This window comes from Lithobates pipiens, unplaced genomic scaffold, assembly GCF_037356315.1.
Source record: "Lithobates pipiens isolate NorthernLeopardFrog02 unplaced genomic scaffold, aLitPip1_a1.2 Scaffold_19, whole genome shotgun sequence".
In the NCBI taxonomy this organism is placed as follows: Eukaryota; Metazoa; Chordata; class Amphibia; order Anura; family Ranidae; genus Lithobates; species Lithobates pipiens.
Window position 1 is genome coordinate 239,960,498 of NW_027507764.1, and position 14,469 is coordinate 239,974,966.

At 43.5% G+C, this 14,469-nt stretch overlaps 1 protein-coding gene across 2 annotated transcripts in view; it reads left to right on the forward strand.

Moving 5' to 3' along the window:
* SACM1L (SAC1 like phosphatidylinositide phosphatase) overlaps nt 1–14,469 on the forward strand; it is a 226,497-nt gene that overhangs the window by 172,170 nt on the left and 39,858 nt on the right. For both annotated transcript variants that reach the window (XM_077491838.1, XM_077491839.1), the window contains one exon: nt 4,720–4,792. In XM_077491838.1, coding sequence (XP_077347964.1) covers nt 4,720–4,792 — 73 coding nt within the window. The remainder of the gene's footprint in view (nt 1–4,719; nt 4,793–14,469) is intronic.

A 14,469-nucleotide genomic window follows, 5' to 3' on the forward strand; every position in this document is an offset into this window, starting at 1 on the left:
CTAATTTTCTTTAGTGGCTGTGGTTCCTCTGGGAATCTTTCTTTCTTTCTTTCTTTCTTTCCTTCCTTCCTTCCTTCCTTCCTTCCTTCCTTCCTTCCTTCCTTCCTTCCTTCCTTAAAAGCTAATCCTCGGCATAGCCTTGGAGGCTGTACTTGGACCCTACCATGGCTATGGTCCTCCCCATCTGGTGAAGTCCTTTTCCTGAAGATTCTTTAGGAAGTATGTTCACAATGAGGGCAAATATCTTGAGGGGAGCATGTGCCTCCCTCCTCCATTTTCTACCTCATGGAAGTGCACAGGAGAAGACAGCTGTGATCAGCAAGGTCCTCACACCCTTATGGGAGAGGTTGCCTTCCACATCAAAGTGTAGTGGTGTCCATGATTATTTGTGTTGTTTGCTAAAGGAGGGAGCTGAGGGTTGCTACCCATTTTTTTAATTTTGTGCCCTTTGCTAGACCTGAGCGCCACACTGAGCTTGCCTTTTAGATGAGTTTACTGCACATGCATAAACCTTTTTTCAGCACATGCAGGACCGGGTTTCAGACTCCCCGCTGCCTCTCCACACCACCATCTGGACTTTGGCATTCTGCTGCCTCTAGTCACTTTCACATTCACCCCTCTTGCTGTAGCAAACTGGTCCATGAGTATACCTAACAGGATTCCTTCAAGTATACGCGGCAGAGCACAAGGGCAGGGACCACTAGAACTGATCGACTTAAGGGCAGCTTTAAATCCAGGGCAGAGGGGGGTTGCAAACATCACTTTTAAGGACCCTGACATGGATAATGTGCATCATTTTCCACTGCCTGAGGCGTAGCACTCCAAACATGTCAAAACTCAAAATTGCACGTGCTTGTGAAATGGCAACAAATTACAGCACCTAAAATGTTTTATAGAAGGCACTTTAAAAGCATTTACAGGTTATCTGTGTAGAGTTAATTGTGAATGATGGCCCCACTGATATTCGCAGCAATACCCCACATGTGTGGTGCAATCACTGTTTACATACACGTGAGGGACCTATGCTCATGTTTCCCTTTGCATGTATACACGGGGGTTGCTTTTACATTTTTTTTTTAATTATTTATTTCACTGTATTTTATTGCTATCACAAGGCAACTAAAAATCCAGCTATGTAATAGCTTTGAGTAGGTGACAGGTACTTTTTATGAAGACATCAGGGCCCCCATTGTCACCCCTGCCCTCTGCAGCAGCTAATCAAGCACAGATCGTGCTTGATTAGCTGCTGCCCTGGCCAGGCAATGACTGCTCTAAAACTGGAAGTGATTAAATCATTGTTGCTTACAGCTTCTTTAATCACAGAGGGGACCAGGGGAGGCGGGAGGTTGCCGCTTATTCCCACCACTGTAAAAGTGATCGGGTGACTGGAGCCTCCCAGATTACTTTTACTGGGCAGCCGATCACTGGTTGTAACAAAACAATACCAATCTTATGGCTGCAGATGTGAGCATCTTATCGCCACTTGCTGACAAGGGCGATTTTCAATGATTGGCTTCAGGTTGCTTAAGACCCAAATGGACAAATGCCATGAAGCTCTTCTAAAAAGTTATTTGGGCTTGTGCTTCAAGCCTTTCAGCCTGCTACAATGTCTGTCTGTCAGACTTTGGCCATCTGGTGCAAGACCATTTCTCAGGACCCTGATTTGGTTCTAATGGACCCTGAGGTTTTTCAGACACTGGAGCTCTTTCCTAAGGCCCTTCTCCATTTCATGGTGGACTGGGGATGTTTTTTACCAAAATTCCAGCCTCCTGTCTGTTCATATGAGGAGGACCCTTTGGCCGAAATGTTAGTCTGCCAAACGTCAGTGTTAGAAGCACCTCTTGTGTATCCCATTTGGTTGGAGTGCCTCTTTAGAGCGCATCCATTGATACTTACATAGTTACATAGTAAGGTTGAATAAAGACACCAGTCCATCCAGTTCAACCTGAGTGAGTGTCTACAATTGTCCCTATCCCTGTACATTGCACACTCACATTGGTGAATACCCTCAAGGAGCCCACAATCCAAGGTCCCCATTTGAGTACTAGGGCCAATTTTGGACAGAAGCCAATTAACCTACCTGCATGTCTTTGGAGTACCCGGAGGAAACCCACGCAGTCCCAGGGAGAACATGCAAACTCCAGGCAGGTAGTGTCGTGGTTGGGATTTGGGATCTTTTTACTGCCATGTGAGAGTGCTAACCACTACACCACTGTGCCGCCCCGTTGTATAAAATAATTCACTAGGGTAAAGCGTACCCTTTTCACACAAAAAAAATAATGCTACGCCCACCTGGGCAGTGTGTCCTCTGAGCCTAAGAAGCATCCCTGCCTTCCCTTACAAGAGTCCAAGGGGAAACCTGTCTCCTAGTTTCAGTGAAAGCTCTGGACCCCTAAATCCATGAGACAGTTCTCCAAATGAGAGGACACCCCCATTTATTCACATGTACATTACAACAGGCAGACCTTCATGCTGCTCTAGAGCAGTATCACTCTCAGGGGATCATAGCCCTTGTGCTTAAAAAAAGAAAGAAAGGTTTTCCTGGGTGGAACCCATCTCTCCAGCCCTATTCACCTTGCACATGCCAGGGGTGGAGAGGTGCCAGGTGGACTTCTACAGTCATCGGTGTCTGGAATCTGTAGAATGGTTTCTTTACCCTGTGCTATATTACGACCTTTGCAACAGATGGACACCGGACATGGACCTTCTGACCTCCAGATTTAACAACAAACTGTGCAGAATGGTCTCTAGACCCCAGTATCCTCTAGCCTTTGCAGTGGATGCCCTGGTGACACTGTGGAGATCGGTTCAGCCTGATCTAAGCCTGATCTAAGCCTGCTCTCTGTGGGCCCTTTCAGATGGTCTGGATTTTCTCTCTCAAGGACCAGTCTGACACCCAGGTTTTGAGAGACCAGAGCCTGTTGGAATCCATTAGCCTCACGCTTTTTAATCTTAAAATTCGACTTCACACATGTCTGCCTTCACACCTGGAATGCATATTTTGGGAAATTCCATCAAGGAAGTAATATGTGAGATAAATCCTATCCTTTCTCCAGTCTGGTCTAGAGGACTGCTTGGACTTTGAGTTAAGGGTCAAGTCTCCATGTTAGCGGTTCTCTTTCAGTGATTGCATGCCTCTCACTTCTTGGTGAGGGAATTTTATACAGGCCTTGCTCAGATAACCGATTCCTTTGACTCTGTGGGATCGCAGTCTAGTTCTGTCAGTTTATAGATAGAAATAATCTCTTGTGCTCAAAGCCTAGTTACTACTTCTCTGGTCTATGTGCTGGTTGCAGGTGAATTAGAGAGCTGTCCAAGCTTCAACATCTGAATAAAACTCTCCTGTGCAGTTCTCAAGAAAATGTCCCTTTTGAGTCTACAAGGGATATTCCTCTGTTGTGAGGTTGCCTTTTTCATTGCCATTGCTTCACGATTACCTTTTCTTGTGCTACACAAAGACAGTTTTGGTTTGATGCCAAGACCCTCTTTCTTCCGAATGTGCTTTCCTTTGTCTTACCTTAACTATGATTTTGTTCCATTTCTCTGTGGCATTCGGAAACATGTTCCGTTGTTAGATCTTAGTACACTGTTTAAGTCTACCTCTCAGCCACAACTTTATTTTTGACAGTTTGGCTCTCTTTGTCATTCCTGAGAGTCAGGGTAAGGGACAGCCTGCCTCTTGTTCCACTATCGCCAAGTGTATTAAACTACTTATTGCCCAAGCCTACGAACTCAAGGTTCCACCCATCCTTGTACATTCAACCAGATTGGTTGGCACTTGTGCTTTTCTTCATCATGCTTCTTTTCACACGTTAACTTTTACCATGTGGATGTTCTGATCTGTGCTGATTCCGGCTTCAATCATAATCAGGTTTTCTGTCAGCTCTGGAGGCTCAGTTGGGCCACCTCCTGTTAACTTGTGGTGGTTTTATTTTTATTTTTCTGTGCGGTTTTTGTTGCTGTGTTGCTCACACCTCAGTCAAACTTTTGAACCTTCCTACATTACTGAATACTGTTTTGTGTACTTTAGTGTACAATTAAGAAAATAGGATTATTTGCTTACCTGTAAAATCCTTTTATTGGAGTACATTACTGTACATACAGTAAGTCCTGATGTACTTCTAATCCACTCCTTGTAATGCTTGCTACAAAACTGAGGCTTGCTGGAAGTGGGAAAGGTTATACCAAAAGAAAGCAACTCCCCCCCAATCCAAAACATGTATGTATGTATGTATTTGAAATCTTTTTGTCAATCATTAAGATCACAAACGGTTTATACAAAACAGAAAAGAGGCTAAAATAAGGGCACCTCATCCCTATTGTACCAGTCCAAAAAAGAGATTTGCACCTGTAGGACTTTACTGGTACCTAGAGAAGGAACGGCCATGCCAATTTAATAAAGAATAGTATTTGTTACAAAAGATAACATAAAACCAGTGAGTCTTTCTTTTATGGGACATATTATACCTTGTATTTTTACGACAGACAGACTGTATTTGTTTTGTTTTCCAAGAGGTCAACGCGTTTCGCATTTATTCGATTCTTTAGTTATTGCAAAGTAAATGGGCCCATAGTGGAAATGTAAAATAAAAAATTCTGGTTTGCAGGGGCCCTACAGATATGAAAGCTGAAATGGTTAGATTAAAAGCATATTAGATCTGTTTAAATGTATTTTACAGTTTTGACCTTTTTTTAATAACCTAAACAATGTACTTTTAGCTTGGGCTGACAATGCAAATGCATGCGCAAAGCAGTATGCTGGAACAGGGGCACTGAAAACAGACTTCACAAGGCAAGTGGATCATTTATAGTAACATGTGATACAGTGTACTGAATATGAATGTGTTTCATTTTTATTATTTGTTAAATGTTCTTAGAAAAATGTCTAGACAGTTTTGGATTGAATGGTAAAGTTAAAAACCCATCGGGCTTTTACTGTGTATTTCAGTCTTGGTACTGGTAAGGGAGACTACCCATCACTTCCTAGTCTGGTCACCATTGTAACTGAACAGAAAACAAGGGGAAATCTTTCTAATGTAGGCACAGACCACAGTTAAAACTCAACAGAAGTTCACTAGTTGGAGTGTCGCTCTCCTTCATTGCACCTTGATTAGTCCTTGCTGCCGCCTAGAGTGACCTGGTTACCTCTATCCATTGAACCTCTCCCGCTCTTAGCAGCTTATCTGCGCATACCCAAGCTTTTACCTGGTATACTGACTAAAGGTGTCTCAGCAGACAAGCTGTGTGCAACATGCTGCACCACAAATACAAACATAGTTAGTCAAAGGGTGCTATACCGCTATATCGGGTCCTTCCAGCTCACAGTCCACTAACAGTTACTAACCACAGAGTCTATAATCTTAATTGAACGCCTTCCCCTCCAGAACCATCTGATCTTCCTGCAATTTTTGCAGCCTCTGAGCCTCCTGCTGTGGTGATCCCATCTGACAGCATCTCAAAAATACTTCCTGGATGATATTGGCCCTGAGGAGTCACAGGCATCTGCCATAGCTCCCAGGCTTAGAGAAATAATTTTGGCTTTAATTGATGGGGAAGGTGCAACCTGGAACTTCTACTAGCGATCTTACTAGTCTGGAATCCTTTAGAGGCCTTAAGATTTCAAAATTGTTTCCAGTGCACACACTACTCCAGGTTGATTTGTATTTTGACTGGGAATCTCCTGCTAAACTATTCACACCTCCCAAATATTTTAAAGCCCAATATTCGTATAAGGAGTTTATTAAGAAGTGGGCAGCACCCACTCTTGATCTGGCAGTGTCACATCTTAATAAGTGCTTGCTATTCCCATATTCCCATATATTTCCATGTTGCTAATTGTTTTTCTTTTTTCTTCTTACTTCTGTAAAGTTCTAATTTCTATGATTAAAACCTTTATAAAAATGCTATTAGAAAAATAAAGTGCTGGCAATTGCTATAGAGGATGTGCTAGTGTTTAAAGATCCCATAGATGTTTTGAGGTACTTTCCATAACCTTGTTTTCTCTGGAGGGGACTTCATTGCAACCTTCCATGGCTGTGACATAAAAATGACAAACAATTTTGGAATGGCTTTAAAGTGTTACTAAAACCATGACCCTACATTCACTATCTGGTCTCCCATAGAACATGGAAATGCAATTGCTTTAGTAAATATAAACTGCTAAATACTTTTTCCCAGCATCAGTATATAGCAGTCTTGTGACATCTATCGGAGTCTGGTTAAAGCTTGTAGGAGGAGTTTTTATTCTCCCCCGATTGTCCTTTGAGGCTGCATGACCCCTGACCCTCTATCTGGACAGTGCTGATTGGCCCTGTGCTGATTACATGCACCCTTCCAAGAAAAAAAAAAGCTCTTGCAATACACACCAAACTGAGCTGGTGGAGAGTGTCCCCAAAGCTCTGTTCGATCAGGATATGGATTGGGGACTGTGGAAGGGGAGGATCAGAGAAGACAGGATCAAACAGTTGGAAAAATCCTTCCTTCTGATCTCTTGAAGGATCCTTACAATGGATACCATCCTTAAAGGCTGGGGGGGGAGTTACAGACACCTTGTCGGTGCAGGGACATGGACGCCTGAGGAATCAACATTTTGGAGCTCCAGGTGATTTTTTTTTCCTACAGCACTGGATATCCCAACCAACCGGTGGGTCATCTGCTGAGGATCCAGTTGGACAGCACCACAATATTGGCGTACATCAGTCATCAGGGAGGAACTTGACGTCTTACTGTGGAAATAAAGGTAGAAAGTATTCTGTCCTGGGCAACTTCATCTTCTAGCCTTGTCCCTTGTTTACATTCTAGGCATAGACAATTAGCAGGTAGACTTTTCTAAGCCATCAATGCTTGAAGTGAATGGGCCCTACACCAAGAGGTGTTCCAAAACCTGTGTCACAGGTGGGAAACTCTGGATGTGGACTATGATGGACTCCGGACACCCTGTTGAGTATTTCCACCAAGAAGCTGCTCCCAAGTCCTGGAACACGAGACCAATGGATCTGGCTATATTAACCCCAAGAACCAGACAACACCAGTCTTGGAGTACACTAGAAAAAGAACAGTTTATTAACCACTTAACGACCAGCGCACGCCGATGTACGTCCTATTTTTTATTTATTTTTTTCAAATAAATTTTTATTGAATTTCACAATGGAGAAAGTACAATTCCATCGGTTGCAATCTTAATATATCATAACAGAAATTGTATATAATAACAATAACATCGGCACATATATATATGATCAGTAGAAAACAGGCAGCAGAGGTATGTGATCTATGAGTGTGCCACTTAACAAGTTCAGTAGGGGTTATTGGGGCAGAAGATAGAGTAGGGAGGGGGGGAGGGCTGCGGGACGGGGTAGGGATCTTGAGAACAAAGTTATATGGTAAGTAAACCATTAATTGCAGGAATAACAGCAAGAAAAAGAAGTCATCAGGAGGAAGATCAGTATATCCTAGATTTGTACCATCTGTGCCATGGAAACCATTTGGTCTGAGTTTTAGTATATGAGGCGAGGCCTCTTGATCCTAAGAGTTCGTAGGTGTAGTGTGAATGGACCAAAGTGGTGACGTCAAGGATAGTAGGTAGGTTTGGTGATTTCCAGTTTCTAGTTAGAAGCAGTCTAGTTGCTAGAAGGATATGAGTAAGGACCGTGTGGAATGCGTGAGGGATATCGTCCGGAATTATGTTGAGTATAGCGAGTTGCGGTGTCAAGGATATAGTGGCATGGCTTACTTCATGGATGAGTTGTGTGACGCCGACCAGAGGGGTCATAGTTTTGGACATTGCCATAAGATATGAAGTAGAGTACCCATATGATTACAATTGCGCCAGCATAATGGGGTGGCGTTGGGTTGGAATTTAGCTAGCCTATGAGGAGTCGGGTACCAGCGAAGTGTGATTTTGGTTGTCAGTTCCCATAAGCCTGTGCACCGTATAGCTTTATAAATAGAGTTTAGCGCTTGTTGCCATTGGGCATCAGAGTTGTAGGTGTGTGTCTGAGTCCCAGTCTAAGAAGGGTTTGGATTTGCAGAAGACGTTTTTCTCCTGTAGTAAGGGGTAAATAAGTGAGATGCCTTTAGCCGTGGAGCCATGGGAGAAATAAAAATTCCATAATTTTGTAGGCAGTGCTCCTTCTATGTGGGTGTGTGTGGTCAAACAGGAACGTATACTGTGGTATGTGAGGAAGTCTGAAGTGGATGCCCCGTATGTGGACTGGATCTCAGGGAATGTTTTGTGGTCTGTGAGGGTTCCAAGTTCATTTGTGGTTGAGGCGTGCAATGTGAGCCATGTAGGGAGGGTCAGATCAGGAGATAAAATTTTGGAGAGTTTGTAGGGGTATCTGTATGTCTTTCATGGGGGAGGATATCCACTTACTGTTGTGTAGTATCTTCCATGCAGAGATCGATGCCTGTATGGTTGGTGAGTATAAGTGTAGATTTGTCACTGAGGCTGGGGAGCTACATAGCCAGCTTTTAAGATCGGAACCTGGTGTGGCATGATTTTCTATATCACCCCATAGTGTGGTGTGGGGGGTGGATTAGTCCATTCTTGCAATTGGGAAAGAATGGTGGCCAAGTAGTAATCCCAGATGTCGGTATAACCCATGCCACCCACATGTTTATGTTTAATGAGCTTAGAGTGGTTGCTTCTAGGTTTTTTACCTTGCCATATATAGTTAGTAAGGATAGATTGTAAAGAATTGAGATTTTAAAGGCTGCTAGCCTGCCTGACCATGAGAGTTCGAATTTGGTTAGTTTGGACAATTCTTTGATTAGCATTTGTTTGGTGGTTACATAGTTAGACTGGAACAATCTGGATACTGATTTGGTGAGCACGATGCCTAAATACGATATACCTTGGTCGGCCCAGGGATATGCATATTGGTTACGTAAAATATTGCTGGTAATCGCATCAAGACCTAGGTCTAAAATATAGGATTTAGTTTCATTGACCTTATAGTATGAAACCAAACCGAAGTTGGTTAGAACATGTTGTACCGAAGCCAGGGAAGTCATGGGATTGGTAAGCATCATTATGACGTCATCTGCAAACAAATTTATTTTATGTTCAATGTGACCTATTTTAAATCCTGATAAAGTGTTAAATTTTCTGATATGTGCTGCCAGGGGTTCCATTTTTAGGTTAAAGATGAGTGGCGATAGGGGGCATCCCTGGCGGGTGCCATTGGTTATTGGGAATGATCAGGAGACTGTTCCATCTTTGTAGACTTGTGCCAACGGGGAGGAATATAAGGCCATGATTGCTGAAAATATATGGCCGTTGAATCCAAATTTATGAAGTGTGGCTTCTAGGTAAGCCCAATGGACTCTATCAAACGCCTTCTCTGCATCCAGAGATAGGAGCAGAGAAGGCGTTCTGATGGTCTCTGCATGGTGTATTATGTTGATTAATCTCCTTGAGGCGTCATAAGTTTGTCTACCCTTCGTAAAACTCGATTGATCCGGGTGGATTAGGGTGGTCATAATTCGGACTAGTTGATTAGCTATGAGTTTAGCGAATATCTTTGTGTCGATATTGAGGAGTGAAATTGGCCTAAAGTTTTGTGGTGTGTCAGGTTCCTTCCCCGGCTTCGGTAGCGTAATTATTAGAGCTTTAAGCATTTCATTGGGAAGAGTAGAGGAGGAGGCAGCGTCATTGCACACTTGAGAGAGGTAGGGAGCCAAGGTAGTACAATTTTTTTTATAGTATTCGTTGGTTAAGCCATCAGGCCCTGGCAATTTGTTGGAAGGTAAAGCTGATATGATGTTTTGAACCTCTAACTGGGTGAAAGGTGTGTTCAGGTCGGTTAAGTGTTGTTGTGATAGTGTCGGTAGATCAATTGTTTGTAGGAAGGTATTGATATCTGCAGGGGAGGGTTGGTTTGTGTTAGTGTCATCTTTCAAATTGTACAGTGTTTGGTAGTAATGGCTAAAAGCATCGGCAATAGCTTGAGGATCAAAAAGTTTCTGCTTTGAGGTTGGGTGAAAGAGGTGGTGGATTCTGGATTTAGCGTAGCGACCCTTAATCTTGAGTGCAAGTGCCTTCCCTGCTTTGTTGCCTGTAGTGTAGTAGTGTGCTTTGAATTTTGTGTGGGTTTTAGCGTGTGTTTCTAAGAGTAAATTTCTGAGTTCCTGCCTGAGGGGAACTAACTGATCTTTTAGTTTAGGGTCTGGATTAGTTTGGTTTTGGACGTCAAGTGCATGTATCTTGGCTATAATGGTGTCTAGACGCTGTGATCTCCTCCTCTTCTCCCGTGCAGAGAGCTGCATAATGATCCCTCTGACGAATACCTTGTGTGCATTCCAGAGGACAGTATCACTGGAGACTGAACCAGCATTTAATTAGAAAAATTCTTTGAGATGAGTGCGTATGTAAGAAGAAATGTTTGGGGGAATGGATGATTTCTGCATTCTCTCTCCATATCATGTGCCGCAGGGAATTTGGATGATCCGTTGCAGTGAGTGATATTGGAGCGTGGTCGGACCAGGTTATCGTACCGATGCCCGAGTCTGTTGATCTGGTTAGTGTCCATTTATCGACAAGAAAATAATCCTCGTGTAGCAGTTATGTCTGTGGGAGAAAAAGGAGTAGTCTCGTTCGGTGGTATGGTGGCATGGTGGCATCTCCAGATGTCGTAGGTCATTGTTTCTTATGAAGGTAGTCATGGGGGAAGTTAGTCTGGAGGAGTGTGAAGAAGCATCTATCGAATTGTCCGGTACCATATTAAAGTCTCCACAAACAATAAAACATCCCTGCTGAAATTTTTCGAGCTTTTTCATCAATCTAGAGATGAATTTGATTTGGCCAGTATTGGGGGAGTAAACGTTTACAATAGTGTATCTGGTTTTGTCAAGAGTGCAGTCCAGTGCTAGATACCTTCCATCCTCATCCACCATGCTGTTGTGTAGGGTGAAGGCAATGGTGTCTTTAATCGCTATCATAACCCCATTGCGTTTGTCTGGTCCTGAGGACTTGAAGATGTGGGGGAATTGGCGGTTAGAACAGCGAGGCTCATCTAACTTTTTAAAGTGTGTCTCTTGGAGACATAGGATGTCAAACTTGGATTGAATGGCAGTCCTCCACATGGAAGACCTTTTCGCTGGATGGTTAAGCCCTTTAATATTGAGGGAGAGGAATTTTGGCATATTGTATAGCAGGCGTGGGTGTTGGGTGTAGTAGTAGGTACTTACGGTAGGTGAGAGTCTCTTTACGGTGTCAAATGGTTCCTGAAGGCGAGTTCCTGTAGTTGTTGCAGGTAGATTTCTCAAGATAAAGGCAAACCGGAGGAGGAGAGGGTGGAGTAGAATACTGCTTTAACTGTAAGCAGAACAGTAAAAGAAACTGTATAAAACGGTAGCTTGAAACAGCCTGAAAACACTAGGCTGTGTCAACTGAGTGGGGTAAAAGTTTGTGGTGAACACTGCACAAGCAGGGCACCGACCGGAGTAAGCATAGCATAAAATGAATGAGCATCGCCTGGAAAGTGACTTCAGCGAGCATTAGGAGGTTGTTTAGCATAGAGGGGTTGGGAAGGCCCTCTGCGGGTGTTGGACAGTGTGGCAGGCTCTTCCGGGATGATATCCCATTGTTGTAGGAGCTTTATGCCTTCAGGGACTGATGTGATGATGTGTTTTGTTCCATTTCTGGTGACAATGAGTTTAGTTGGAAATCCCCATTGGTAGGGGATTTTGTGGTTAAACAGTGGTTTAGTAATGGTATTTAGCTGTCTGCGCAGTTGTCTAGTATGCTGAGACAGATCTGCAAATAACTTTAAGTCAGTAAACGGTTCAGGCAGCTTGTTCAGATGTCTGGTCTTGAACAGTAGCTGATCTTTAGCGTGGAAAAAATGAACCCACATCAAGACATCCCTGGGTATGGTTGCTGCTAGGTGTGGCGGCTTGGGAATGCGGTGTATGCGATCAATTATGGTCTCCATTGGTGACAGGTCTGGTAATATAGTGGAGATCATTTTTCTGGCGTATGTTTTGAGGTCATGAGGCAAGACCGATTCGGGTATACCCCTGATTTTGACGTTACGTTGACAGCGGTCTTCAAGGTCCGCCATCTTGGATTTCAACCATTGTTGTTCATCATGCGTGTGACCTTGGGCATCCACAAGGTCATTGACAGTGTTAGTCAGGTCACCCATATGATGTTCAATACGTTGGATTTTTTGTCCTAAGTGCACCATATGAGATGAAAATTGAGTAAACATGGATGCTATCTCAGTATGTATGGAGGATTGTAAGTAGATGAGCATCTCCTTCATGGTAGTATCCAGAACAGGCTGGTCAGATGTGGGGAAGGCTGCAATGGCTGAGGGCCGATGCAAGGTTAAGAGGGATGCAGGGCTTACCTCAGAGTTGGGCCCCGCAGAATCCAGTCGCATCCATGCCTTTGCTGGGCTATTACTGGCCAAGGATGGAGTACAATGTAGAGATGATTCAGGAGAATGCTGCTGAGAAGATATTGCAGGCTCGTCTGCATCAGGGAGGTCAGTATAAGCAGATGAATCTCGAGCAGGGCCGCGGGCGCAATCTTGGATTTCTGTGTCCGGTGGCTGATTATAGTAATCAGTCAGTTTCTTCAGCAGCCGGTAATCTTTACGTTTGCGGTTTGCCTGGGACATAGCTGGGTCCTGCGGCAGTCTCCCTGTGTAGTTAGGGGTTTGTAGAGGCAGTCTGAGCGGCGATGTCTGTTATAGAGTCCGGTCGGTGCAGGAGCTGAGGATTCAGACGTCCATCATGCTTGGCGGTTAGCCACGCCCCCGATGTACGTCCTATTTTTGAAGAGGGATATGCTGCCACAACCGAGATATCCATCTCTTCAGGCGCCAGTCGTGTGTGTGATAACGGTGGTCTCTGCGGCGAGATCACCACTATCGGAGGCGGGAGAGGTGCCACCCCCTCCCGCCCTCCACCGCTTACCGGAGCCGTCGGTAGTGGCGGAGGCGATCGGATCCTATCGATGGCTGGGTATAGAGACGAGTGAGGCTAAGATGGCCCCACTCGTCTCTACCATAGGAGGGCGGAAGCGACGTCAAAACGTCGCTTCCGCCCATACCTCTTAAAGGTATATTTTTTTTAATGTCACTTTTTCAAATGACTTTTTTTTTTTTTTTGTTATTGCATTTAAGTTCAAATATGAGATCTGAGGACTTTTTGACCCCAGATCTCATATTTAAGAGGACCTGTCATGCTTTTTTCTATTACAAGGGATGTTTACATTCCTTGTAATAGGAATAAAAGTGATCCATTTTTTTTTTTTTTTTAAACAGTGTAAAAAAAAAAAAAAGGTTTTTTAAAAACACCCCGTCACGACGAACTCACGCACAGAAGCGACCGCATACGTGAGTAGTGCCTACATATGAAAATGGTAGTCAAACGTCAAACCACATATGTGAGGTATCACCGCAATCGGTAGAGCCCTAGACCTGTAGAATTTTCTAAATGTCGCTTATGGAGATTTTTGAGGCTAAAAGTTTGACGCCATTCCACGAGCGAACGCAATTTTGAAGCGTGACATGTTGGGTATCAATTTACTCGGCGTAATATTATCTTTAAAAATTGGGCTAATTTTACTGTTGTCTTATTTCTTTTTTATTCAAAAAAGTTAATTTTTTCCAAAAAAAGTGCACTTATAAGACCGCTGCGTAAATACGGTGTGAAAAAAAGTATTGCAATGACCGCCATTTTATTCTCTAGGGTATTAGAAAAAAAAAACAATATAAAATGTTTGGGGGTTCTAAGTAATTTTCTAGCAAAAAATAAGTTTTAAACATGTAAACACCGAGTCTGAAAAAGAGGCCTGGTCCTTAAGTGGTTAAAACACGAATACAGGCTTTTAACTGGTTCCTGACCATCCGCCGCAGTTATATTGCGGCAGGTTGGCTCCCCTGGGTGAGCCATCGTAGCTGTACGTTGGCTCTTTAAGACGCTGTAGGAGGCACAACTGCAGCATGTCCCCAGAGCTGATCCAAGTGCGTGGCGGGCACACGTGACAGAGCGAGAGCCGGGATCTGTGTGTGTAAACGCACAAATCCCGGTTCTCTCAGGGGAGAGTAGACAGATAGTGTGTTCATACTAAGTATGAGCACCGATCAGTCTCCTCCCTTAGTCAGTCCCATCCATCCCACAGTTAGAACACACATAGGGAACACAGTTAACCCTTTGATCGCCCCCTAGTGTTAACCCCTTTTCTGCCAGTGACATTTATACAGTAATCATTGCTTTTTTATAGCACTGATCGCTGTATAAATGTCACTGGTCCCAAAAATGTGTCAAGTGTCTGTCTGATTTGTCTGCTACAATATCGCAGTTCAAATGATCTCCACCATTACTAGTAAAAAAAAAAAAAAATAATAAAAATGTCAGAAATCTATCCCCTATGTTGTAGACACTATAACTTTTGCACAAACCAATCAATATATACGCTTGTTGCAATTTTTTTTTTTACCAAAAATATGTAGA